Source organism: Brassica napus, chromosome C5 (genome assembly GCF_020379485.1).
Source record: "Brassica napus cultivar Da-Ae chromosome C5, Da-Ae, whole genome shotgun sequence".
Classification (NCBI taxonomy): Eukaryota; Viridiplantae; Streptophyta; class Magnoliopsida; order Brassicales; family Brassicaceae; genus Brassica; species Brassica napus.
The window spans coordinates 15601236-15628836 of NC_063448.1; the positions used below are offsets into that span (position 1 = coordinate 15601236).

Sequence of the window (27601 nt, forward strand, 5' to 3'; positions counted from 1 at the left end):
CCAAACGTTCTCTCTCGTAAGCCGACTTGTTTCAGGTTTGTTACAGTCTCTCTCTCTCTCTCTCGATTTAGGGATTAGGGATTTTGGGATTTGGGAATATCGATCTAAGCCTCTAAAGTGTAATGGGTTTTTCTAGATTCAATGTTTGCGATTCTGGATTTGATGTTTGTGATTCTAGATTTGATGGGTTTGCGATTCTAGATTTGATGGGGTTTGCGAGCTCTTTAAGAGTTGTAGAGTTGCGATTCTCAGATGATGGATTGATGGATTGTATTAGAACGTTAGCTGAAAGAGATCACTATTGCGTGATGGGTTTGCGATTCTAGATATGGGTTTGTCTCTGAAATAAACGCTAAGCTTTGTTATCATCTTGTTTATGCAGGCTTGTCACTCAGGCTTTGGAACCAAACGCTAAACTCACTGCTCCCACTCTATCCTCTCTAAATCAAGGTAGTCACTCATCACTCTCTCTCACTGTTTAGCTTCTCTTTGCTCATTTGTATATAGTGACACGAGTAAATGTGTTGTCTCATTTAGATGTGTTATCTCATTTACGAGTAAATGTGTTGTCTCATTTAGATGTGTTGTCTCATTTACGAGTAAATGTGTTGTCTCTAATGGTTTTCTTTAATCTCTTTTGTTCAGATGGATGATGAAACTTTGAACCTATATGATGATGATGATGACTATTTGAGTGGTAATGAGATGATGGATCCGAATGAAGATGGTCATGATTCTGTACAAGATGATTCTACAAATGCGGGTGGGAATAGAGTAAGGCGGGGACGTAAGCGGAGGCATTCAAAGTGTTGGAAGCATTTTGAAATTATAGGAGATAAATTGCCTGATGGGACTACTAAAGTTATCTGCAAGCATTGTGAGTATTCATATTTCATAGATCTAAGCAATGGAACTAATACTTTACTGCGTCATAGTAGAGTTTGTTCAAAGAATCCTGGAAGCACACCTAGAAGTAGGAAGTTTGATATGATGGTCTTCTGTGAGATGATTGCTGGTGCTATTGTTGAGCATGATCTTGTATACTCATTTGTTGAGTTTAGAAGAATTCGAGAAGCTTTTGAGTATGCGAATCCTGGTATTGAGTTTTGGTGTAGAAACACTGCTGTGTCTGATGTTCGTAAGATATATGAGAATGAGAAAGCTGCTCTTAGGAAGGTTTTGAGTGAAGTTCCTGGGAGGATCTGTTTTACTACTGATTTGTGGAGGGCAATCACCGTGGAGGGGTATTTATGTCTGACAGCTCATTACGTTGATAATTGGAAGCTAAAGGCGAAGATACTGTCATTCTGCGCTTTTCCCCCACCTCATACTGGTTATAGTATTGCTAAGAAGGTGATGGAGTTAGTGAAAGAATGGGGATTAGAGAAGAAAGTGTTTACAGTGACTGTCGACAATGCTTCTTCAAACGACAATATGCAAGGGGTTCTAAAGACACAACTTCGCAGAACTTTGGTGTGTAATGGCGAGTTTCTACATGTAAGATGCGCAGCACACATTCTGAACCTGATTGTTCAAGATGGGTTGGCGGTGATAATGAAATTATTTGGGCTTCGGCCAAAATGCCAAAAAAAAAAAGTCCATCTGGACATACCCAAATCTGTCCAGACGGCCCATTTGACACCCCCTACCCATTTTGGATGCTCTTTACAAGTATCAAACCCCACCGAAGATATAAAATTTGACTTCTCTTCTTTTATTTCAATTTCATTTTTATGTGATTTGCCATAAGAATGATATTCTTTTTGTTTGAAAAGTTTGGACATTAAAGACAAAATACAGCTAACAAAATCATCAAAGTTTGTGCAAATCTTCGAGGTTCCATCTCGGAACATAATTTAATTAGAACTTGTTGGGGATTAAAATAAGCATCACATAAAACTTAATCAAAGAACAAAGCTTATTCTCCTCTTAACAAACACAAAGAGATTCAGCTACAAAGACACAAAAGACCACCACTACAGTATATAGTGTTAACAAAAAGAATTTCAAAAAAGCTCAAAATCAATGATTTAATTAAATCAACAGCAGAAAATTAGCTACACCCTGATCTGTACCTAACCCCATTCTCTCTTTATCATGGCCCCTGAAATCTCCTTCCATTCAATGAAAACCCAGCACCAACTGTACTACCAGAACAAGCATAAGAGGAGGAAGATGCAGAAGAAGAAGCCACTAGATTGGTTTCTGCTTGGTTTGCAAACTTTGATCTTTTATTAGACCATTGCCAAATCTTTGACACAGAAAAGCTCTCACCTTTATTTCTCATGTTTAGCTTCTTCCCTTCAACATTACTCTCAGTCTCTCCTTTCACATTCTTCAAACCTTCATTATTAGGACACAAAGCCACCACCAGATCTGATTCAGCCACTATGTACTGATAAGACCCCATTGAGAAACATCTCCTGTTGTCAAGACTACTGTTCACACTCACACACCCACTTGTCTCTCCTCCTTCACCTTCATTAATATTAGTGCTCCTGAACTTCCCAAGCCTCACTGAGAACACTCTCTTCCCACTCATGATATCACTCTCCGCCGGTTTCTCCCCCGGAGAAGCCCTATCTCCATCTTCTCCGGCGAAAAACCCGAAATTGAAATCCGGGTTTTCGAATTGGTGCCCTAGAGGGTAAAGGGTTCCTCTGCAGAGCGGACACGTCGAGTTCGAGAGAAGCCACGTGTCGATACAATCGATGTGGAAAGCGTGGCTGCAAATCGGAAGCAATCTGAGCTTATCGTCTTCCGAGAATTCGCAGAGACACACTGCGCAATCGAACGGCTCTTTGGACCCGTTGATCTCTTTGTAGAGAAACACGGGAAGGGCATCGATCAGGGCTTGATCTAGACCCGAGTCGTGGAGATGGAACAGCTGCTGGAGCTGTCTCTGGTAAGTGTCGGAGTCCGAGAGTTCTGGGTTTCGATCGGAATCCGCCGCCGAGGAAGAAAGTCTCGATCTTTTCTTCTTTAAGTAACATTTGACCGTTAAATGTAGGATGCTGCATATAAAGAAGACGACGGAGAGGAGAACGATGATGAAGAGAAGGATTGGGCTTATTCGATTAGACGAGTGATTCGCGGTGAGCGGAGGAGGAGCAGGTGAGATTTGGATTGAGTCTTCGTTTTTGAGGTGGATTTGATGAATCATTTCTTTTTCTGGTATGTGATGAAGAACAGAGGCACCATTAAGCTACTCTCTCTCAGATTTAACCATAAAACCCCTCAATTTATGATTATATTTTCCTATGGAGCTCAATAAAAATTTAAAATCGATTTCACTGTCAAAAAACGTAGGAGGAATGATTGCTAAAGAGATTTGGCACGACTAGAGCGAGCGCCTACCATCATTTGCTTAAAACATGCAAGGGAAAAATATAGTAGTTGTGTTAGTTAAGGCTTAGTTAAATGATTAATCACTTATAATTGATCATTGAGTTATTAAGGAGAGGTCTCTCTTATTAGGTCACCTAACTTTTTTTGTTTTATTTTTAATAAAATCTTTTACTGGAAAATTACAAATCTTGGTGTGGTGGCCAATGCTTGATTCCGGGAGCTAGTGCTACCTAGCAGTTTCGAAGAACGTAGAAAAAGGCTAATGAATTAAGTTATGGCTTCCTTTTTTTTTTTTGGTAGTAAGACCTCGATAGCTAAAAGCCAATTATCACACTTAATTATCAACTAATAAGGGAATAATCGTTCATCGTTGTCATTTATCTATGAAATCACTCAAATAAAGTAGAGAAATAGTAAAATAAATTGTAGTAGTGCTATATTTTTTTTTAGGTCAAGTTAATTTTTCAATATTCTAGGAAATCGTTAAATAAACTGAAGCAACACAACAAGAAATCAACTAGTAGAAAATAGTACTATTAGTTGACAAAAAAAAAGTAGTTCTATTATTTTGAATTTTGGAGGAAATCATTATCCACATGGTCATGTCAACAAATGGTTTACAACAAAATTCGAGTCTGTGAAGTGTGAACATCGGAATTTGGAATTGGTAAAATAAAGAAAAAGCCTGTCATCACCACATTTTTAGAAAAGCTTTATGACAAATGTATGGGATATAAGGGCCCAATTATGATAATATTTGCGACAAAATGCCCAACTAATAAGCTTCACCCCTTTCACCTAAATCATGAAAAATCATATGAATTACAAAGTACAACAACGAAAAGATTAAGGTTAAGAAAACTAACAAACGAACCAAAAATAATTAATTTCGAGAGTGTGGTGAGTACATAACGGAGAGGGCTTCGAGAAATCTAATCCTCAACTCCAAATGCATAATATAATCAGCAGTCTTTGATAAATGCAGATCCGGTTGGCTCAGACTTCGCCCGTCAGGACACGGAGCCTTCTCATTCTCATATGGATCGATCCGACATTAGAGCGTAACTCGCCACCCTTTTTCATAAAACCGACTCTCAAGACTATAGTTTGCAATATGCTATTAATAACTATTTGCAAAAGCAATAATTTTTTTGTAACAAATATTTTGTAAACTTCAACTTGTATATGTACTAAAAAAAACTTGTGTATGTATTACAAATTAAGAGAAATTTGTGTGGATACGCCAAAAGATTCACATAACTTGCGATGTACCATTTTTAAAAAAAATATTTTTCATAACCATAATACCCTTGTGTCTCTAGATCTCTTTCTTCTCTCTTTTCTATGTTTTAATATATTTATCTCTCGGACATCTCTTCTTTATGCAAGCTTAAATTAAATCACAATTCTCTATTTTTTTTACTCTGATTCCATTGACACCCATAATACTAATTTTATTATCTCACCACCAATTCCACCGTTTCCAATTTCGAATTACAATCAACTTTTATAAGCTTCCAATCCCAATAATAATTATGTGTCGTGGCATTTTCCTGAGGTAGTTGAGTGACTTGCTGACCTTGACGAGTTCGTCATCTCATCGAAGAATCTGTTATCTCTGTTGCAGATTCATGGAGAAAAGGATCGGGAGATCTCAGGAAGAAGAAAGCTTGAAATCTACATTCTTTTCTTTAGATAACATATACGTTAGTAGGTATTTCATTACTTACATGCTCTTATTTATATTTTAATGGATTCTTAATCGATATATGGAGTGTTAGTTGTTTGGGGCTATTTCATAGATAACTGATTAGCTGTTAATAGTTTCATTAACTGATATATGATTTGTTAGTCAATACATTTTTGTTTGATACATAGATTGTTAGAAAATACATGAATTATTAGCTGATATTAGGCCTGGGAATTTAAATCAAAGCCCGCGGGGCCCGCCTCATTTGACCCAAGTTGCGGGTGCGGGTGCGGGTCAAGACTATTTTTTGCGGGACGGGTGCGGGTTGGTGGATTTTGATTTGCGGATACCCGCCAACCCGCAAAATAAAATAAAAAATAAAAAAAAATCATTTTTTTTTGAAAAATTCGACTTTTTTTAGAAAAATAATTAATTTAAAAAATAATAATTAAATTTTTTAAAAATAATATAAAAAATTACTTATAAATATATTATTTTATAGAAAAACTAATTAAATGATTATTTTTTTAATTAAAAATATAACCCGCGGGTCCCGCGGGTTACCCGCAAAATAAAGCGGGGCGGGTGCGGGTATTAGTTTATTTCTTTGCGGGTTGAGCGGGTCGAAATTTTAACTAAAAAAAAAGAAACGATCCGCGGGTTGGCGGGTCGTGCGGGGCGGGTTGACCCGCGAACCCAGGCCTAGCTGATATGTTAGTTGGTATGTAGATTGTTACCTGATATGTAAATATTTAGCTGATACATTATTTGATATCAAATAATAAATATTCATTATTAAGTAATTGATTCTTTTAATATTGATAAATATTTTCTTAGTGGTCACTGGTCGTCCAATTGTTATATATTTCTTAAATAATTGATAATTTATCCAACTGATATGATCCTTAACAAATAACAACTAAGTAATTTATTTATTATATTAAGTTATTAACAAACCGATAAATGTGATATTAAGAACTGAGCAGAGTTCGTCGAAGGATTAGATGAAAAAAATAGAATCGGCGGTGATTGAGAAATTCAAAGATTGTGTGAAAATTGATAAATATCTCTTAGTATTCAGTTAACATAATGTGTGCCTGCTAAATATAGAGCTACATGTTTTTGATAAAGTAAGAGGGCATTTTCGTCTGAGAGTGCAAGTACTTGCTTAATCTAAGTGCAACCGATGATTAAAAAGGTTTTCCAAACTAACGATTAATACTAATGCAGTTGCAGAATAATAAAAACGATAAATGAAACGACTTTCTTAACTAAGGGAAAGAGAACTCATGGGCATAGGAATTAGACCTCGGGTGATCAAGTTTCGAACTAAGGATGGCAAACCGAACAATCAAACTATCAACCTTAAGCTTAGACACAATTCTAAACAGACTCTATGTCTAGATGAATGTTCATTTACTAACACATTTCAAACAACAAATGTCTTTGGTTGAACAATACGAAAGCAATCATTACTAGCAAGTCTAAAGGCTATCTTAGCACTTCTAACAACAAATGTCTTCGGTAAAATATGCTAAAAGCTTAGAAGAGTTGTCTCAGGCATTTCATCAAACACCTTTTGGGTGGGAAATGCCTAAATGTCAACTTTTGAGTAGCTAACTCAGAAGAAGCATTATGAATACTCTACTAGCAAGGATTAAGAATGATGTACACTAAAACATCTTAGTTCTAACCTAATCACCCTTAATCTTCCTAACCCATGAATTCAAAAGGTGATTACTCACTAATCTCCATGATTCCTCTTAAACCCATATTGGATTTCAGATTAATCATGTAGAGGAATACAGAGAATCGATATGAAAACAACAAGATTGCAATAACAGAAAATCGATTGAATCCAAAGAGATGAACTTTCCAAGAGGTTTTTTTGGTTGTTTTTCTTAAGATGCAGATCAATCTGCCTCCAAATGGCTTACAAAGGATTCTTAAACATAGGTTTAGAAAGTGTAAAACGTGCATAATGAAATGACCAAAAAGCCCTTGAATAGAAATGAATTCGGGTAAACAATAGGTCGGGAGCGACCTCCAGTAGTTGCTGGGATAAGTCGCTCCCGGGTCGTTTCTTCTGGAGCGACCTGGAGAGGTCGCTGCGACTGGTCGCTCCGGGGGATGAAGACGCGAGCGACTTCTCCGCGTCTTCTCCGCGTCGCTGTGGTAAGGTCGCTCCAGGATTCGGGAGCGACCCGGAGGGGTCGCTGCGACAGGTCGCTCCGGGCGCGTTTTCGTTGTTTCTACGCGAGCGACATCGGGGTGTCGCTCTGGTCAAGTCGCTCTGAAGGGGTGTCACAGCGACTTCACGGTGTCGCTCCGGTGCGGTCGCTCCCATGCACTGCTCGTCCAATGATCACCTTTATCACCTCTTTTTAGCTCCAAATGCACCCAATTGTCTCCAAGAACTCCACGTGGTACTCCAATACCTGATAAAGACTCATGTATGCAAAATCTAACCTAAATATGTCTAAATCCTAGTCTATATGATCAAAATGCACATGGGTGAATGGATAAAATAATGGAAATATGCAAGATATCAACTCTCCCAAACTTGTTCTTTTACTTGTCCACAAGTGAACTTTCTAGAACTCATAGGGAGAGAGGGTTGAAGGTGGGAGCTCATAGCCAAAAGAAACACCACTAGCACTTAATTCAACATCTAACCCAACAAGAGCACACTCTCTCATTACACTCTAGCTTCTCTAGGCCTATCTCAACTCATTTTGCCCTTACACTCATCATTAAGCATCCACACATTCAAATCAACCAACTCTCACATTCATTAAGCATAAAACATCAGGTGAATTCTTGCAAATGGTCAATTGGTCCAAATCATTTGGTTGGGTAAGGGAAGACTTTTTTATTCAAGTGAGTCAAGAGGTTCAAGATATATGATCTTTAAGGTGGTTTACTCTCGAAACAAGTAGCCTTGACATTGCACATGATATATCTAAGAAAGGGACCAACTCATGTATACAATGCTCAATCTCCATTGTTCTACCCTTTTCCCAAACATTCAAGTTACACAATCACTTCCCAATGTCAAACCCAACTCACATCTCTCACCAAAAGAACCCAAGAACACATTGCACATAAAACTCTTTTTCTTTGAAATCTATAAAGGATTTTCCTCAACCTCAAAACAATCTTAGCTCCTAACAACTTTGCTAGCCCCATTTTCTCTCTTTTTTTTTATATATATATTTTTTTCTTTCTTTTTTATTATTATTATTATTATTTTTTTTCGGGGGCCAAGACTTTTCATAAACTCGAGCTAGATGTTTATCTGCTAATTCCAATAAAATTATCCATTTAAACACAAAGAGTCTATTCTTTTCCTTCGAACTTTTCATGCTTCCAAATCATAATCACAATACTCACCCCCACCTATAGCTAGACAATAGAGTGCCTAATCTAGCAAGAATGAAGATCAAGCATTGTCGTTCCCGATACTCTCAACATTATGCACATGTAAGACTTTTCGAAAAAGGCCTCACTCATCAAACAATGAAAGCTTAAAAGGAGGAAGGGGTTTTGGGAGTGGTGTACCACTCGAGTTTGTCAAAAAGATTGGCATAAAGGATGTGACAACTCAAGTGTGTATATCCATGACTCAGTACACAAGGGACCATAAGCAAGAAGCATTAAGTTTGTTCAATTCAAATAATGATGTAGTTGGCTTCAAAGATTGAGTTTCAGCAACTAATGAGATTCAGGAAGAGTTTTCAAGGCTCGAAACATACAAGGCTTTTTGAGAGATGCAATAGCTACTCGAGTGTGAGATAGTGTTCTTTACAAGGCATCTTAAATCATAGCTCCCAATTGATTACGCGTTTAAGCACACACCAATTAACCTAATGTGCCAACAATACCACAATCGAATGGTATGTCATTGTAGCATTTTAGGATCGAATCCACAGAGAACTAGAGACTTATAACACCAAGAATACACAAACCTTCCTAATCTAAGCAAACAAGAAGATAGATGATTTGTAACAAACTAATATCCTAGAAATATAAACAAGTGAATCCATGGGCTAAGGGAATTGATTTCAAGTAACTAAGATCCAATCTAGGTGACAAGCTTTCAATCAAAGTAATCTCTTAAGTCTAAACACAATTCTAGACAAGTCCTATGTCTAGGTAAATGCCCATTTGCTTAGAAATCATTAAACATCAAATGTCTTTGGCTTAATTCAATCAAGCAATCTTTAATTTCAAGTTCAATAACTATCTAGCAATTTTAACATCAAGTGTCCTTGGCTAATCTCACTAGAGCTTAGTTGAGTTGATTCAAACACTTCATCTAATCATGTCTGATGAGAAGTGTTTAGAAATCAGGTTTAGAGTGATCAAGACTAAACAAGCATTAAGAATACTCAACAAGCAAGTTCATACAAGGATCTAATACAATAACACCATAGATCTTCACTAAGTTACTCTAATCTCCCTAACCCATGAATTCTTAAGGAAACTACTCACTAATCTCCATGAAAACACTTAATCTCATAATAGATTGAAGCATATTCAAGTAGATACAACAGAGAATAAAGATAAACAAGGATTTAAACAAGCAAAACGAAATTAAAACTCAAGAACAGATGATGAACAATGAAGAACACTCAAGAACACCAAGAACAATGGTATTTCAAAGAGAGAGAGTTTTGACAAGTTAAATTATTACAAAGTTGGATAATATGTTTCTTGCCCACTCTTTTGATAATAAGAAAGCAAATATTATACAGAAAAGTAGGAAAAATCGTGCAAAGGAAAGGTGGGTGGAAGATAGTGGGAAGTTGGTTGATCCCATCAACTTTCAAGTGGTCCCCGGCAAGGATTGATACACCTATAGTAAATCGATCATAACTTGTCCAATACAGCTTCAAATGACTTGAAACCACTTCCATTGGAAAGCTAACTCAATTTCCAGTGTCTCCACAAATTTTGAGCTTCAGAAGAGATTTTTAAGGCTTTCATCCGTGTTCATCTTTCACTCTCCGGATTCGGGAGCGACCTCGCTGTGTCGCTGTGAGAGGTCGCTCCGGATTCGTTGTCTCCGGGTGATCAATACGCGAGCGACTCTTCCCTGTAGATCTAGTAAGGTCGCTCCAGTAGGGTGATCAGAGCGACTTGGTGGTGTCGCTCCGGACTGGTCGCTCCCATGCCTTGCTCGCCCAATGACCACTCTAAACACTCCTTTTTGAGCTCCAGATGCCTCTGAAAATCCCACCAATGGTCCTCTAACTCATCCATGGTGCTCTCCAACACCTGATATGTACAAATGCAATGATATGCAACCTAAATGTGCCTAAATGATGCTCTAAATGACCAAACCATGCAAGAATAAGAAGTTAAAAACATGTAAATTCACAAGATATCACCAATGCAAGTGAATGCAACCTATATGCTATAGACTCTCCTAAAAATGCAAGTGATGCAATCTATATGTTCTTTTTTTTTTTTTTTTTTTTTTGCAAAAAGGTATGTGTGCAAGACTCAATGCAAATTCATCAAAGCAAACATGATCAAATACTTGGTACCTCCCTCAAACTTAAGTTACACAGTCTCTCTGTTGTCAAGTAGAGGGAGATACCCACAAGAAAAAGCTAATATGCAAAAATGAGATGGTATATACAAGGGGAAATAGTGAAGTACCTTCAAGGAAAGTGAGTAGGGGCAGAGGCCCCAGCATCGTCGTCGTCCGGTGGGAACGTGGTGTAGTAACTCCCATGTGCTGAGCTGTAGTCTCCATACCATTGTTGGCTCTGAACCTTGTTGGGGTCAAAAACGGTTACGACGAAGTTAACGTCCAAATCTCCGAAGAAGAAAACGTAGAAAAATTCTTCGACAAATATATTTTCGAAATAGATTCTTCTTTACGAAAAACCTTTGCGGAAGAAAAGCGAATCATCGGACAAGAGCTCGAGAAGGATCGTTACGCAGCGACCAAACGCGTGCTCCGCTCGGTCGCTACGCAGCGACCGAGTTCGAGCCAAAGCTCAGTCGCTACGTAGCGACCGAGCTCTTCCGAAACGTCGATACGACATTAGTCCATGCATTCTCGTCTTCCCTTTGATGCTATCTCCCGAATACCGTTGCGAACCCATCTCACGTTCCCCGCCATTTATGAGTTATCAATCAAACTTTACCGTAAAAACCGCGGAAAGTTCATTCTTTATCGAAAGAAGCCGTAATAAACGCTTCGAGTCGAAAGACGGCCCAAAGGGACCTAAGACACGACTCGAGGCCCAACTTACGATTTCTTAACCAACAGCCCGTAAACCGCATGTTGGTTTACGCTTGGTCTGCAAGGGAAGATAAATGTCAAGTTTCCGCGGATAAATACGAAATTTTGAAGATAATTAAGAAGATCGGAAAAAATAGAATATCTCCATTTTTATGCTATGGCGGCTTAAGGGCAGAAGAGGAAAAGCATAAACCGACCTTGGAGCCAGTATATAAGGGGTCCTAGGCGAGAGGCATGGAGAGGGACTTTTTCTCAGAGCAAACTTAGCACTTAGAGCAATTAGGCATATTTCCTTTTTTGTTATTCGAGCTGCAACTCAACTAGGTTATTGCCGTCTTAGGGTTTTAGAACTAGGAATCTCGCCGACAGCTCTCGTAGCACATGCTCTTACCTTGTTGTAACGCTCAAACGCGAATTCGGAATAAGATCTACTTTGCTCTCTTTTCGATTTCTTATACTTTATCGTTGTCATTATTGTGTTCTGATTGCTTGGCGTGTGGTATTAGCAGATTTCCGGGACCTCTGGGAAATTAGGTTTTTCCTAGGTTCCTTATTTAAACGGAAATCGACAGTACGAATTTCGGTTCCCACAGTTTGGCGCTAGAAGGAGGGGGGGGGGGTACGTATCAATCTAACTCTCAACCACATCATGCTCAAGCAGACATGTCAACTGACGACACGGATAACGTGCAGACTCCTCTTAACGGAGGCAGCGGCACTGATCTCCACACTCCCGCAGCGGACGTATCCGCGGCCAACACACCAGCCAACGCCGTGGCGCTCGAGGAGTTTAAAAAGATGTTCGCCACCTACGAAAAAAGGTCGGAAGAACAGGATAAGCCCGTGAGCACCTTGACCAAACAAGGCCTCGGAGGACAACGGAGTCGAGCAAGTCGACCTGGATCCTTGCGATGTCTCCAACAATACTGATGAAGTCGCCGACAGACATCCAAGAAGGACCAGAAGCCAATTCACTCGGGAAATCTCTCCGTTCGACAAACCAATGACAGAGGTGGAGGAAATCCTCTATTGGAACGAACAGGAAGAGCTGGCTGAAAAACAAACCGAGCTCACTCGCAGTAAACGCCGACAAGCGCGGAAATCTGCTGACGAGACGTCGGATATACGCGATCTTCGCGACTATATCACCAAGACTGCGGCAGAAGTAAGAGCCGTAAAATCTCAAATCCGTCACGCTACGAGCGCGGCCCCCGAGATCGACAGATTGCTGGAAGGGACTCGGAAGACCCCTTTCACCGCTCGCATCTCAGATACGAGGGTATCCGATCCAGGAAAAATCAAAGTACCGAAGTATGATGGTACGACCAATCCGAGAGCGCACCTTCAGGCTTTCCACATCACGATGGGAAGAACGGGGCTGAAGGACGGCGAGAGAGACGCCGGCTACTGCCGCCTGTTCATCGAGAATCTAGAAGGAGCAGCCCTCGAATGGTTCGCGCACCTTCAGGCTTTCCACATCCGACAGCTCGCATCGGAATTTCTCAAGCAATACTCTATGTTCATAGATAGAGAAACTTCCGTTGTCGATCTCTGGAGTCTGTCCCAGAGGGAAGAGGAACCCCTCCGCGAGTTCATCAGCCGGTTGGTAATGTCCAGGGTCAGCGGGATAAGCAACAAGGTGGCCATCGATGCGCTCAGAAAGGCGCTCTGGTACAAGTCGAAATTCAGAAAATGGATATCACTTGAAAAACCACGGACGATTCAAGACGCCCTCCACGAGGCGACGGACTACATCATGATCGAGGAAGAAACGAAAATCTTATCGCAGAAGCATAAGTCGGCGAGGTCGTCCTCAAAAGATGTAGACCCAAAAACGAGGAAGAAGAACTCTCGTAACGACAAGTATGTCCATCACGAGGGGGAAGAACTCCAAGGAGCAGACAATTACGCGATCAGCTCGGACCAGGGCCGAACCACGGGGAATACGTGGACTCGCAATCAAGGATATGATGAAAACACCTTCTGCGAGTTCCACCAGTCCCGAGGACACTCCACGAGTAACTGCAAGGTCTTGGGAGCAAGGCTGGCCGCGAAGCTACTAGCCGGAGAACTCTCGGAAGTGACCAGCGTGAAAGATCTCATCCTCGAGACCAATCGCCCCCCAAAGCCGGACAAAAATTTTCCCGCGGAGAGATCTCCCCAAAGAAACCAATCCGGGGATAAACGCGGCAGGAGGCCAGACGACAAAGGGAACGATAACATTTGTCGTAGAGTCAACATGATCATCGGAGGATCGCAGTTTTGCAACGATACGGTCTCCGCCATCAAGGCTTACCAGCGGAAGGCGGAGTCGAGCGCAAACTGGCCTACATGGTCTCCTACCAAAGATGATCAGAACTGCTCAATCACCTTCACAAAGGAGGAAGCCAGCGGGATTGATCAGCCTCACTGCGATCCGCTCGTCATAGACCTCGTCATACGAGATATGGAAGTCGGAAGAGTACTCATTGACACGGGGAGCACGGCGAATGTAATCTTCTGCGACACTCTCAATCGGATGAGCATTGAACTCGGAGAAGTAACTCCAACTCCGAAACCGCTCACAGGTTTTTCTGGCGAAGTATCAATGACCCTCAGATCAATTCAGCTACCTGTCATGGCCAAGGAGGTCACAAAAATCGTAGAGTTCGCGGTAGTAGATCATCCTGCCATCTACAACGTGATCATGGGGACCCCGTGGCTCAACGCTATGCAAGCCGTTCCGTCGACGTACCACATGGGCATCAAATTCCCGACCCCAAACGGAGTCGCAGCTATCTGGGGATGTCAGAAACAGTCGCGACTGTGTTTCCTCACAGAACACAAGTTAAGACAGGTGACAACCTCTGCAACGGCTAATCGCAAACGCACGAAGATCGATAAATCTTCGACCAACAACGTTTCGAGAAAAGACGATTTCATATCGTCTACCGACGCCGATGCTTCGGGCGTTGAAACTCAACATGAGGCCGAAGCCAACACTACAATTCAACCGGAACATCCGGAAGAGAACACTGACCCTGCCACAATCATCTCGATCAAGACGGTCAGCACGGCGACAACCGCCGAATAAAAACGCTCGCGGCATAAAACAAAACTACGAGATGGCTTGATCCTCGAAAGGGGTACGTAGGCAGCTCGTCGAAGGACGAGTTCAGCTATCCCCCTCTCCAAAAGGGGGGGGGGGAGTGGGTGCGTATACTCGTATACTCCCACATAGGAAAAATGCGTTATTGTAATCGAATTCTATCAAGATTTCAAAAATTTTTGCGAAATATTCGTCACTTTTTTTTAAGACAAAATCACAAAACAATCTCACTTCAGCAATATACGTATAGTCTTCGAAATAACTGCGAGATGTCGCCAAGTTAAAAATCGAGATGATACGAACAAATTGTCCGAACGCGACCACTACAAATCTTACACTCCGTTCGTCGATTGGCCCCGACGAACACATCAGCCGTCTTAAACAAACGCAACCTGATCACTCTTTTGATCTTCAAACGTCCAATACAAGGACAAAAGCGCGCTACAAAATAAATCCGAAATTTTGGTCTAGCACTTCCAGTTGGCTTAAAAATTGTCTCTGGAAAGATGCTCGATTCGTACCATACAAGTCGTATAAGCCGAGAACCTATCGCGGACTTTAAATCGGTACGAATCAGGTAGAAATCGCAACAGGAAAACCGATAGCCGGCTAGTAACCGCACAAACCTTAAAACCGAGAGTAAACCTAGGTCTTGCCCTAAACCCATCGCAGTGGTCTCAAACATCTCAAAGACATGATATCTAAACGATACGAGATTCCTAAAACATGTCTCTTCATTCATAACTCAACGTTCCCGAAAAATCGTAAATGATTTCTACGAAAACTCACCTCTCAAACGAACTAACAGATTGAACGCCTCAACGAAGATAAATATGAGACGACAACTCATGTTCACTTCAAACCCACTCTAAACAAAGTAAACCCAAACAGACATCCATTATATAAACCGCATAGCGGTAGGGGTTCAAGGCCACACTCGGCCAGACATATATGAACAAAGGCCACACTCGGCCGCTAAATACTAAATAAAGGGAAAAGCTCCTTCCCGCCAAAACACTGTCAGGTCAAAGTTAAAACTCCTGGACAAGGAAGCCCTGAATGCATCCGCGGGAAAGTTCACTTCCTCATCATCACCAGCAAAATCAGCCGTAGTCTCTACGGTATCAGGGGAAACCGGGATGGGATCCCAGAATCCCTGGATCTTCCCGTCGATCGGAGGAATGGTCGCCTCAGCGTGAGCATGATCCTTCATGCCACCTTTCATTAACTCCATCTCCCTCTCGAAAACGTAGTCATCTTCCTGCGTCTTCCAAAGGCTCCCGACGGAGCGGCGACACTCACGGAAGTCGCCCAGCGAGTTGAAAGCACCCTTAAGATTCCCGTACTCAACCTGAAATTGAGAAGCGTGAGTCTTCATCACCTCAATAATTTCCCTCTTGCCCTTCTGTTCCGCCCTGCGAACAGACCTGGCATGATCTCGAGCGTGTTGAGCGTCTCGCGCCAACATCTCGTCTCGCATGCGAGCAAGATCCTTTTCCGCCTTCTCCGCTTTAAAGCGATAGATCATGGCATCTCTATGGCTCGCCTCAATGGCCGATCCAAGCAAGTTCAAGCCCTGTAAAGCCGATTGACACGTTATAAGCAAAAAATAATAATAACGATCTTCAGAATTCTTAAAAATTATACCCCGTTAATGATGCGAGATCCTTCCGCAACAACTTTCGGCCTCCCTGACTCGCTCATGGCGTGAGGAGCGTCAAAGCCCGACGGAAGACCAGCAAAGAAATCATCGAAGTCCGGAATATGAACCTCGCTCGTACCACTTCCATCGCCGAAAGCAAGGTTCGGATCCCATCCTGGAAGCATGCAATCGTCCACCGAAAACTCCAGGTCGTCGAGATCAATATCTTTCCCCTTCGAAGAATTCGGCCCCGACACAATAGTAGGAGCGGCGTTGGGACCGGCGTTGGGACCTTGGTCTTCAGGCTCGGAATCACTCCTTGTTTCTCCGCCCAAAGTAGGACAAGGATGCACAAACCTCAACGCCTTTCGAACTCTCTTCGGCGTAAAAGAAGTCCAGAAAAAAGGACCATTCCTGAGCAGATCCCTTATCGCAATAATGTCCTCAGGAAACGGAGCAAGAGGGTTGATAAAGGGACGATCGTTCGGCAACCTCCGAAACAGTGGGATACAACTCTCCTCAACGGACGCTGCGTCTACACGAACGAAGAAGAAAAACTTCTTCCACGAGTTGAAGTTAGAAGTGAACCCCTTTACCACTGACATGAAGTTCCGAGGAAATACCCTGTACGTGTCCGTGTCCCGGATGATCTATAATCGAAGAAGCGCTTCGAAATGATCAAAGGTGAGAGAGAGACCATGCTCGTAGCTCAGGACCAGGATCCCTATGAGGTACTGGATGCTAAGAGGATTCAGTTGACTTATCGCACCCCGAAACGACCCAACACACGGACGATGATCTCGGGGATCGGAAACCATAAACGGCAAGGCACTACAAATGCCTCGTAACAAGTAAAGAAGCCCTCCGGGGGACTACTAGCACACTCTCCTTGACAAGGAATCCTGAATTCCACCGCGTCCGAAATATGGTAGAACGACCGCATGACCTCGAGAAATCCGCTAGTGCTCCTACTCGGCGCACCTGCCTCCACCGGACGATGGTTCATGACCGGGATCGATTTTTCTATGGGAGGCGTGATCGAACCGTAACACGCCACCCACCATGCCTCGTTCTCGGCGGGGTCTACCGAATGAGGAACGAATTCCATCTTCGGCACTCAAAGCTCTTCAGAAACATTCGCGGGCAAAGACCCTTTCTTCGAATTCCTCTTCTTACTCGACATCTCGTGTTTTTCTTTTTTTAAGATCAAGGACGAAATGACAGAGAGAAAGAGAAAGAACTTTTCAAGAAAAACCTCTCTATGAGAATGAGTATGAGAATGAGTATGTGTGAAGGTTATGAAGAAGTTACCTCCCTTCTTATAGGCATGAGAAATTACTATTTACTTGCGAATTTTTGGACACGAACTTCGCCCAAATACACCAATCTCGTCCAAACTCGCCATACCACGCATTGGGACCTCGCTAGAAATCTACGTTCCCAATGTGCTGGGGGGCTAACTGTTGGGGTCAAAAACGGTTACGACGAAGTTAACGTCCAAATCCCCGAAGAAGTAAAACATAGAAAAATTCTTCGACAAATATATTTTTGAAATAGATTCTTCTTTACGAAAAACCTTTGTGGAAGAAACGCGAATCATCAGACAAGAGCTCGAGAAGGATCGTTACGCAGCGACCAAACGCGTGCTCCACTCGGTCGCTACGTAGCGACCGAGCTCGAACCAAAGTTTGGTCGCTACGTAGCGACCGAGCTCTTCCGAAACGTCGATACGACATTAGTCCATGCATTCTCGTCTACCCTTAGATGCTATCTCCCGAATACCGTAGCGAACCCATCTTACGTTCCCCGCCATTTCTGAGTTATCAATCAAACTTTACCGTAAAAACCGCGGAAAGTTCATTCTTTATCGAAAGAAGCCGTAATAATCGCTTCGAGTCGAAAGACGGCCCAAAGGGACCTAAGACACGACTCGAGGCCCAACTTATGATTTCTTAACCAACAGCCCGTAAACCGCATGTCGGTTTACGCTTGGTCCGCAAGGGAAGATAAATGTCAAGTTTCCGCGGATAAATACGAAATTTTGAAGATAATTACGAAGATCGGAAAAAATGGAATATCTCCATTTTTATGCTATGGCGGCTTAAGGGCAGAAGAGGAAAGGCGTAAACCGACATTGGAGCCAGTATATAAGGGGTCCTAGGCGAGAGGCATGGAGAGGGACTTTTTCTCAGGGCAAACTTAGTGTTGCAGGCAGAGATCCAGATTACTCAAAGGCTTGACTGAGGTTCAAGAGTTCGGACTGGACAGGTCGAACGGATGGCCACGGGAGCGGCTAGACGAGTGCGATGGGGGGGAGGAGGATCGGCCGGTTTGTACCTGAAACAAGAGGGAGTGATTTTTATGAGTTTTATGGATTAAAAATGAAGAAAAGAGAGTATATTAACTGAGAAATAAAGAACATAAACAAATATGAATTTTTATGGGTTTTTATTTCTAGTGGCCGATTCTGAAATAATAGATGCAATGAAACAAATAAACAAGAGAAGGATAGAGATGGCTGATGGATTCAAGTTGCTGGACGTGTGTCTCTCTCAACAAGAACAGGGGATGGTTTGAAGGATAGATATGGATCCGGTTCTTGCTGGACGTATGTCTCTCTCAAGATCGGACAGGGGATGAACTGGATCGAAGGACTCCACAAAGAACAATGGATCGGTTCTTTGATATGTCAGGCGGCTGCTCTCAATGGTTTCACACAACTGAAAGACTTAGGGTTTCTTTGCTAAGGCAAAACAATATCATAAAAAGACTTGGCCGAAAATTTGGCAAATACAAGGGTTGAAATAGTTGTTCCTTATTGGACTCTAAAGATAAAAAGGCCTACACAAATGGCCAAAGTCTTAACCAAAATAAATTAAAGAAAAACGATGGACCGGTCACGGTTTGAGAAGTCCGGATCAGAATTCATACTATGCTTGCATGTTGCCTCGTTAAAACCTTTCGGGAAAACCCAGTGGGACAAAACCCGATAAGGAAAAAGAGTACAACATCATACTACTCCTTCTGATGGCGGCTATATCTCTGAACCGGAAGCAAGTTGGTTGGATGGATTAAGGATGAAGGTGGAAATGGTCAGGCCGGCTTCATTCTGGTCAATGGAGGAGAACTGACTTGAATGAAAGAAGTCTGGAACCTCTAATGGTTCGCTGGTGTCTTCAAGCTTTAAGTCGGCCAACTCCTGGATCAATAGTTGCTTGAATCCGGTTTGTTCCTGTGCAAGCAACTCCTGGACAGCTTTGGCAAATCCAGCTCTTATAACCCTTGAACCAGACCTTGTGGTAGGACCTTTGCGGATGATGGGAACCTCAGTTGTGGGTACTGCAACTTCCCCTCCCTCTTGAACAGGTTCTGTCCTCAGAACATCTCCGTCATCTGCAATATAAGGAGACAGATCAGACACATTGAACGTTCGGGAAACCTGGAACTTACCTGGCAGCTCTAGCCGGTAGGCATTGTCATTGATTCGGTCGAGCACTCGGAATGGTCCGTCCCCCCGTGGGGATAGTTTGCTCTTCCTCTCTTCCGGGAACCTCTCTGGCCTCATATGGAGCCACACCCAGTCGCCTTGTTGGAAGATAACTTATGTGCGCCCCTTGTTGAGCTTGATCCGGTTCCGTTGAGCCTTCTTCTCCAAAGTCTCCTTGACTTGCCGGTGCAAGTTCTTCACAAACTCAGCCTTTTTGTCACCACTCTGGCTAACTTGCATGGCTGGGGGCAGTGCGGATAGGTCCATGGGAGTCTCTGGTCTAAAGCCATACACGATCTCAAAAGGGGAGAGATTAGTAATAGAGTGTCTTGCATGGTTATAAGCAAACTCAATGAAAGGCAAACAACTCAACCAATTTCTAAGATTCTTACCCACCGTAGCCCTCAAAAACTGAGGGAGTGTACGGTTTACTACCTCGGTCTGACCATCAGTCTGTGGGTGGCAAGTGATCGAGAACAGGAGCTTGGTTCCAAGCTTTTTCCACAAGGTCCTCCAGAAGTGGCTGAGGAATTTTGTGTCTCGGTCGGACACAATGGTACGAGGCACTCCATGTAAGCGCACCACTTCCTTGAAGAAGAGATCAGAGGTTTGGCTTGCATCATTGGTCTTGGAACACGGAATGAAATGTGCCATCTTGGAGAACCTGTCCACTACAACAAAAATAGAATCCTTGTGTTCTATCTTGGGCAAGCCCAGCACAAAGTCCATAGATAGATCGACCCATGGTGTAATAGGAATAGGTAAAGGCATGTGTAAACCATAAGGATGCGACCTGGATTTGGTTTTGAGACATACAGTGCGCTTGGCACAAAGGCTCTCGACGTAGCGCCTCATCCGGGGCCAATAGAAGTGGTCGGACAGGACGCTCAGGGTTTTGTCTCGACCAAAATGCCCCATCAACCCCCCCCCCCCATGAGCTTCTCGGGTCAGTAAGTCTCGCATGGAACCATGAGGAATGCACAGGCGTTTCTCCTTGAAAAGAAACCCGTCCTGCTGATAGAATGGACTCATGGCTCCCTTAGCCGTGTTACTGTAAAGCTCAGAAAAATCAGGGTCAGTTTCATAAGACATTTTAAGTTGTTCAAAACCCAAGATCTTAGCCTCCATGGTGGTAATGAGGGTGTGGCGCCGGGATAGAGCATCTGCCACTACGTTGTCCTTTCCTTTCTTGTACTTGATCACATAGGGAAAAGTCTCCACGAATTCCAGCCACCTAGCATGCCTCTTCTTGAGTGTGGTCTGGCCCCTCAAATGCTTAAGAGTCTCGTGATCTGTATGAATAATAAACTCTTTAGACAGAAGATAATGTTGCCAAGTTTCAAGTGACCTTACTAGAGCATATAGCTCTTTATCATAGGTGGGATAATTGAGGGCGGCTCCACTCAATTTCTCACTGAAGAAGGCCACTGGCCGGCCTCCTTGGGTCAGTACGGCTCCTATTCCTGTCCCTGAAGCATCACACTCAATCTCAAAAGGTTTATCAAAATCAGGAAGAGTTAGGACCGGTGCGTGTGTCAAACTATATTTAAGCCGGTTGAAAGACTCCTATTGGGCAGGACCCCAAGTAAAGGATACATTCTTCTTGATCACGGAGGTCATTGGGGCGGCGATGGTACTGAAATCCTTCACAAATCGTCGATAGAAACTGGCCAGTCCATGGAAGCTGCGGACATGTTCGATCGTGGTCGGGGTCGGCCAGTCTTGTATCGCCTTGATCTTCTCCTCGTCAACCTTCAGGCCCTGTGAACTTACAACAAAACATAAAAATACCAACTGATCAGTGCAGAAAATGCATTTCTTAAGGTTAGCATAAAGGCCTTCTTGCCTCAAGGCTTTCAAAACCTGTTCTAGATGCCCAAGGTGTTCAGTTAAAGACCTGCTGTAAATCAGGATGTCATCAAAATACACAACCATGAATTTACTAATGTAAGGTCGGAGGACCTCGTTCATAAGCCTCATGAATGTGCTAGGGGCGTTGGTAAGGCCAAATGGCATCACCAGCCACTCGTACAGTCCTTGTTTGGTCTTGAAGGCGGTTTTCCATTCATCTCCTTCCTTCATGCGGACTTGATGGTATCCACTCCTGAGATTAATCTTAGAAAACACAACAGACCCACTCAGTTCATCCAACATATCATCTAATCTAGGTATAGGGTACCGATATTTGATGGTTATGTTGTTGATGGCTCGACAGTCCACACACATACGCCACGTCCCATCCTTCTTAGGCACTAGTAGAACTGGGACCGCACAGGGGCTAAGGCTCTCGCGGATGTAGCCTTTGTCCATGAGGTCTTGGACCTGCCGCTCCAACTCCTTAGCCTCCTCGGGGTTGACACGGTAAGCAGCTCGGTTTGGTAGGGGCGTGCCGGGTACAAGGTCGATCTGATGTTCTATGCCACAGACAGGGGGTAAGCCGGCTGGGATCTCATCAGGAAAGACATCCTTGTAACGTCCCATGAGGTCTTGCACTACATCTGGTACTTCAGGAGCCTCAAAACCTGCAAAACATCCTTCCTTAAAGATCATTAGTAGCACCTGTGTCTCACGTTGTAATGACTTAAACACTTGTCCGGAAGTCATGTAAAGGTTAGTATTACTTACCTGGCTGGACTGTGCCATGGCCTTCTGCATGTCATGAATTTCTTGGGGGCTGAGAGGTGCTAGGCTGTGCTTCTTGTTGTTGTGGGTGAAGCTATAGATGTTGGTACGCCCATGGTGAAGAGTCTCCTTGTCAAACTGCCATGGCCTTCCTAGAAGTATATGGCCGGCTTGCATGGGTACAACATCACACTTGACCTGGTCATGATACTTGCCAATACCGAAGGATACAACAACTTGTTCGGCAATCTTAAGCTCAGTCTCGTCATTGAGCCATTTGAGACGGTATGGCCGAGGATGGGCAGTTTTGACTAATCCCAACTTATCAACAAGATACTTGCTAGCCACGTTAGTACAAGAACCACCATCAATGATCAAGCTACATACCTTGTGATCAATACTACATCTTGTGTGAAAGATGTTCTCCCGCTGGATGGTTTCTGGATCAAAGAGGGTGCTAAGAGCTCTCCGGGTCACTAGTAGCTCGCCTGTCTCTGGGTAGTCGGTCACTTCCTCATCCGAGATCACGGCTGCGGTCTCTGCCTCATCTTGGGATTCATACTCGCCATCCCCCTTTAGGACCATTACTCGTTTGTTTGGGAAATCCCGGGCGTAGTGTCCCTTGCCCTGACACTTATAACAAACAATGTCACGAGTACGCAAAGTTTGGGCTTGAGTCTTACCCTGCTCCATTTTGGGCGCATTGGACGAGTCAGCTTGGTTCGTCTTGAATCAGCTCTCGACCTCAATCGCCTTGCCCTTGTCGCCTTGTTTTGCACCCGGTTGAGTCCACGCGGGTTTGCTGCGACTGTTACTGGCCGTCTTGCGCTTGATGTGGTGCTCGGCTTGCGTAGCAAAGTGCAGTAGGTCGTTGAAGTCTTCATAATGTTGTCTCTCCACTTTGCGGGCAATGCGATCTTGCAGTCCTTCCAGGGATTGGGACATCATCGTCTCTTCGGGTTCGTCGGTATCTAGCTTATTCCTAAGTGCCTCGAACTCCTCATAGTATTCCTCTACGGTCTTAGTTCCCTGCGTAAGTTTACGAAAACGTTTTTGCACATCACGCTGGTAGTATGATGGAATGTACCTCGTGCGAAGCTTGGTCCGCATCTCGGTCCAATTACGCGCTCTCCACACTGGTCCAGACTTGGCGACGTCTCGATCCCACCACGAAAGAGCATTGTCCGTCAGCTGGGCTGCTGCTAGGGCGACCTTCTTGGCCTCGCTATACTGGTAATAGTCAAAGATGTATTCCATGTGCTTCTCCCACACGATATAAGCATCCAGATCAACCTTGCCGGCAAACGTTGGGGGATTCAGCTTAAGCGCCTTGCCTCCCAGCCATGGCTCTTCATCCTCTTGATCTCGCCCCCCTCTATAATCGCGGCCTCCTCCTACATGGGCCCGGCGTCCTTGCGCGTTCCTCCTTCCTCCCTGGTTAGGCCTATCCTCGTCCTGACTGCGCGTATCATCAGTACTGTCCGTGTCCGAGTCAGTGTCATGCGGATCCGGCTGGTTCCTTCCGGGTGGTCGAGGTCCATTGGGACGACCTCCCTGCCTTAGCTGAGTAAGCTCGGCGGTGATAGCCCTAAGACTCGCCCTCAGCTCTTCATTGGCGGCTAGGAGTTGAGCGTTTATGGCAGCTTGGTCTTGACCTACATCTCCCATATTTCCTGAAAAAGAAAACTCAAGGAAAAGATCAAAGGCAAAGGGGTATGGGTAGTTTAAATAAGGAACTTGGATTGGATACAAGAGTATCGACCAAGCAAAGAAGTAAATGAAAAATTTAAAAGGCAAATCGATTTTGTTTCAAAAAGGAAAGTGAAATCCCCTTTTTAAAAAAAAAAAAAAAAAATAGAAAACTTGGTGAACAATTCTAACACTAAATGCCAATTAAAATCAAAACATCCAATTAAGGAAAGAACACTTTGCCTTTTGGAATTTTCGAATTTTGAAGAATCAAACTAAATTTTTTTTTTTTTGAAAGTTCAAAACAAGATAAACAACTAAGAAAAGAACTGAAGGTTTAGGAACTTCAGCTCTGATACCAAATGTTGCAGGCAGAGATCCAGACTACTCAAAGGCTTGACTGAGGTTCAAGAGTTCGGACTGGAAAGGTCGAACGGATGGCCACGGGAGCGGCTAGACGAGTGCGATGGGGGGGAGGAGGATCGGCCGGTTTGTACCTGAAACAAGAGGGAGTGATTTTTATGAGTTTTATGGATTAAAAATGAAGAACAGAGAGTATATTAACTGAGAAATAAAGAACAGAAACAAATATGAATTTTTATGGGTTTTTATTTCTAGTGGCCGATTCTGAAATAATAGATGCAATGAAACAAATAAACAAGAGAAGGATAGAGATGGCTGATGGATTCAAGTTGCTGGACGTGTGTCTCTCTCAACAAGAACAGGGAATGGTTTGAAGGATAGATATGGATCCGGTTCTTGCTGGACGTATGTCTCTCTCAAGATCGGACAGGGGATGAACTGGATCGAAGGACTCCACAAAGAACAATGGATCGGTTCTTTGATATGTCAGGCGGCTGCTCTCAATGGTTTCACACAACTGAAAGACTTAGGGTTTCTTTGCTAAGGCAAAACAATATCATAAAAAGACTTGGCCAAAAATTTGGCAAATACAAGGGTTTAAATAGTTGTTCCTTATTGGACTCTAAAGATAAAAAGGCCTACACAAATGGCCAAAGTCTTAACCAAAATAAATTAAAGAAAAACAATGGACCGGTCACGGTTTGAGAAGTCCGGATCAGAATTCATACTATGCTTGCATGTTGCCTCGTTAAAACCTTTCGGGAAAACCCAGTGGGACAAAACCCGATAAGGAAAAAGAGTACAACAGCATACTACTCCTTCTGATGGCGGCTATATCTCTGAACCGGAGGCAAGTTGGTTGGATGGATTGAGGATGAAGGTGGAAATGGTCAGGCCGGCTTCATTCTGGTCAATGGAGGAGAACTGACTTGAATGAAAGAAGTCTGGAACCTCTAATGGTTCGCTGGTGTCTTCAAGCTTTAAGTCGGCCAACTCCTGGATCAATAGTTGCTTGAATCCGGTTTGTTCCTGTGCAAGCAACTCCTGGACAGCTTTGGAAAATCCAGCTCTTATAGCCCTTGAACCAGACCTTGTGGTAGGACCTTTGCGGATGATGGGAACCTCAGTTGTGGGTACTGCAACACTTAGCACTTAGAGCAATTAGGCATATTTCCATTTTTGTTATTCGAGCTGTGACTCAACTAGGTTATTGCCGTCTTAGGGTTTTAGAACTAGGAATCTCGCCGACAGCTCTCGTAGCCCAGGCTCTTACCTTGTTGTAACGCTCAAACGCGAATTCGGAATAAGATCTACTGTGCTCTGTTTTCGATTTCTTATACTTTATCGTTGTCATTATTGTGTTCTGATTGCTTGGTGTGTGGTATTAGCAGATATACAGGACCTCTGGGAAATTAGGTTTTTCCTAGTTTCCTTATTTAAACGGAAATCGACAGTGCGAATTTCGGTTCCCACAAACGTCGTCAATCTCAGCCTCACTATCTGAAGAGGCTAGGGATGGAGACTTGTTGTCTGAGGTGGAGGGTTGAATGGGTGGGTTCCTCCATGTTCGCTGGAGCTGTCTATCAGTGAGAGGGAAACCAAGATCAGTAGGCTGAGGTTGGGGCTGGGGTACTGATGTGTTCGCGAAAGAGAAGTCCGCTGAGCTACATCCAGCTATGCCTCCTCTGGTCAAGACATCAGCCACTTTCTTCATGAACTTGGCTGAAGTCTTTTCTTGCTTCTTCACCGTCTTGCTCAGCGCCTTGCACTTGTCCTTCAGATTTTCTATTGTCCTGTCTTGTGCCTTGTTCCATCTCTGAAGTCGACCATTATGCTCATGAGCGTTACGAAGCGCACAAGGACGAAGAACCCCATCATGTGGCTTGAAGTAGTAGCGCGGAGGTCCATAGACGGGTACAGATGCTTCCCTAGGAGGTTCGTAATGTCTCGTCGGAACACTCCTTTTCCTTGGTGGAGCAATGGGACCGAGAGACCCGTGTTCTCCAAGAAAGTTTTCCTGGATATGTTGAAGCTGATAGCTCCAAGTCTCTCTAAGCTCGTCAGGTTCTGGTTTGGAAGAACTACTTCGACCGGCTTGCCCTGCAAGTAGTAGTGGTAGACGTAGTCCTTCCCATACATCCCACTGAAATAGGTGGCAATCCTCAAGTAAGTGCCATCGATGAACTTAGGCCCTGCTGCGTCCTTTCCCAAGGGAATATTCAGAAATTGGAGCAGTGGTGTGATCATCCGCCTATCCCAACCTTTGGTTGCGAATCAGTTGTGTACCATGCCCAGTCTCTGTAGTGCTCGAGACGATTTACGAAGAAATTGACCATCCCGAAGGAAGCATAGATGTCGTTGCTTGGAAGGGGCAACGTTCAAGGTGGGGCGTAGGGGCGGATAGCCGGACAGAGCAGTCGCATGTCTTCCTCGGTGACATTACCAGCTTGCTTCCGTGGGTAGAATGCATGGACGAGCATCCTATGGAGGTAGCGTACAGACGGGTGCCAGATATGTGAGTTCTTGTCAGCCCCGGTAGAGTGCTTGTTTCCAGTGATTAACTTCCAAAGCTGAGTGGGGAGGTTTTCACACTTGGGAAGGGAGTAGTCTACCAAGTCTTGGAAACCAATGACTCTCCCAATGGCTTTGAAGTTTATGTTGTACTCTCTCCCATTGACCTTGAACTTTATTTTGCCCCATCCTTGCCTCACGTGCGGAGCGTCATGGTAAGTGACCTCAAGGGAAGACAAGAACTGACATGAGACATCCCGGTAGGCAGGGTAGGCCATGGTGAGGAGTTTGGGCATCTTCAGGTGCCCCAGCATTGCCTCAATATCAGAATCGAGACCCACCTCCTTCAGCAAATCAAGGTCAGCGAAACTGGTTGGAGTCCAAGTTACCCCATTCAGCAAATGATGATACAGCTCTTCCTCAGATAGAGTTTTCGCCCTGTCTCTATCAATGGCAACCTCCTTCCCTTTTGACATTTTGGCCCTCTTTGTAGGAGCCTGCTCATCCGCACTTTCATCGCCACTCTCCTCGTATGTGGCAACTGCTACACTTTTTCCTGCCCTCCTCTCCTGCTCTTTTGTCTTCTTTGCAGCCAAGGTTTGCTTCCGAGAAGTCCTCGAGCCAGTCTGTTCCGAGGATAAATCTTTCTCTCTCAATGCCGATTCTTGTCTCTCCGCTTCTTGCTTCTCAGCATCTGACTTTCCCTTAGTTTTCTTAACCATTGGTACCTGAAAAATTCTAAACTTGGAAAGGGATAAGTGGATGAACTTTGCAAAAGAAAATGGCAAGAGTAAAATTCAATATTCAAAGAGGTTCTAGAACGAGAGGATTCTTTAATGAAACCTTTCAACACCTTAACATACTAACTTACCAACTAGTACACTCAATTTGGGTCAATTTTG

General features: G+C 43.6%; 2 protein-coding genes across 2 annotated transcripts; both read right to left on the reverse strand.

The window, feature by feature from the left end:
• Window positions 1-1875: 1875 nt before the first annotated feature.
• On the reverse strand, window positions 1876-3823 carry LOC106397659 (RING-H2 finger protein ATL47). Its single transcript, XM_013838285.3, has one exon. The coding sequence runs from the start codon at window positions 3161-3163 to the stop codon at window positions 2096-2098; it is 1068 nt and encodes a 355-aa protein (XP_013693739.2). The 5' UTR covers window positions 3164-3823; the 3' UTR covers window positions 1876-2095.
• A 17257-nt stretch (window positions 3824-21080) lies between these two features.
• Window positions 21081-22829, reverse strand: LOC125587106. Its single transcript, XM_048757252.1, has 4 exons — window positions 22140-22829; window positions 21783-22052; window positions 21378-21590; window positions 21081-21275 (listed from the first exon to the last, which is right to left on the reverse strand). Exons 1-4 carry the CDS (start codon window positions 22827-22829, stop codon window positions 21081-21083), a joined length of 1368 nt encoding a protein of 455 aa, XP_048613209.1.
• Window positions 22830-27601: the final 4772 nt, after the last annotated feature.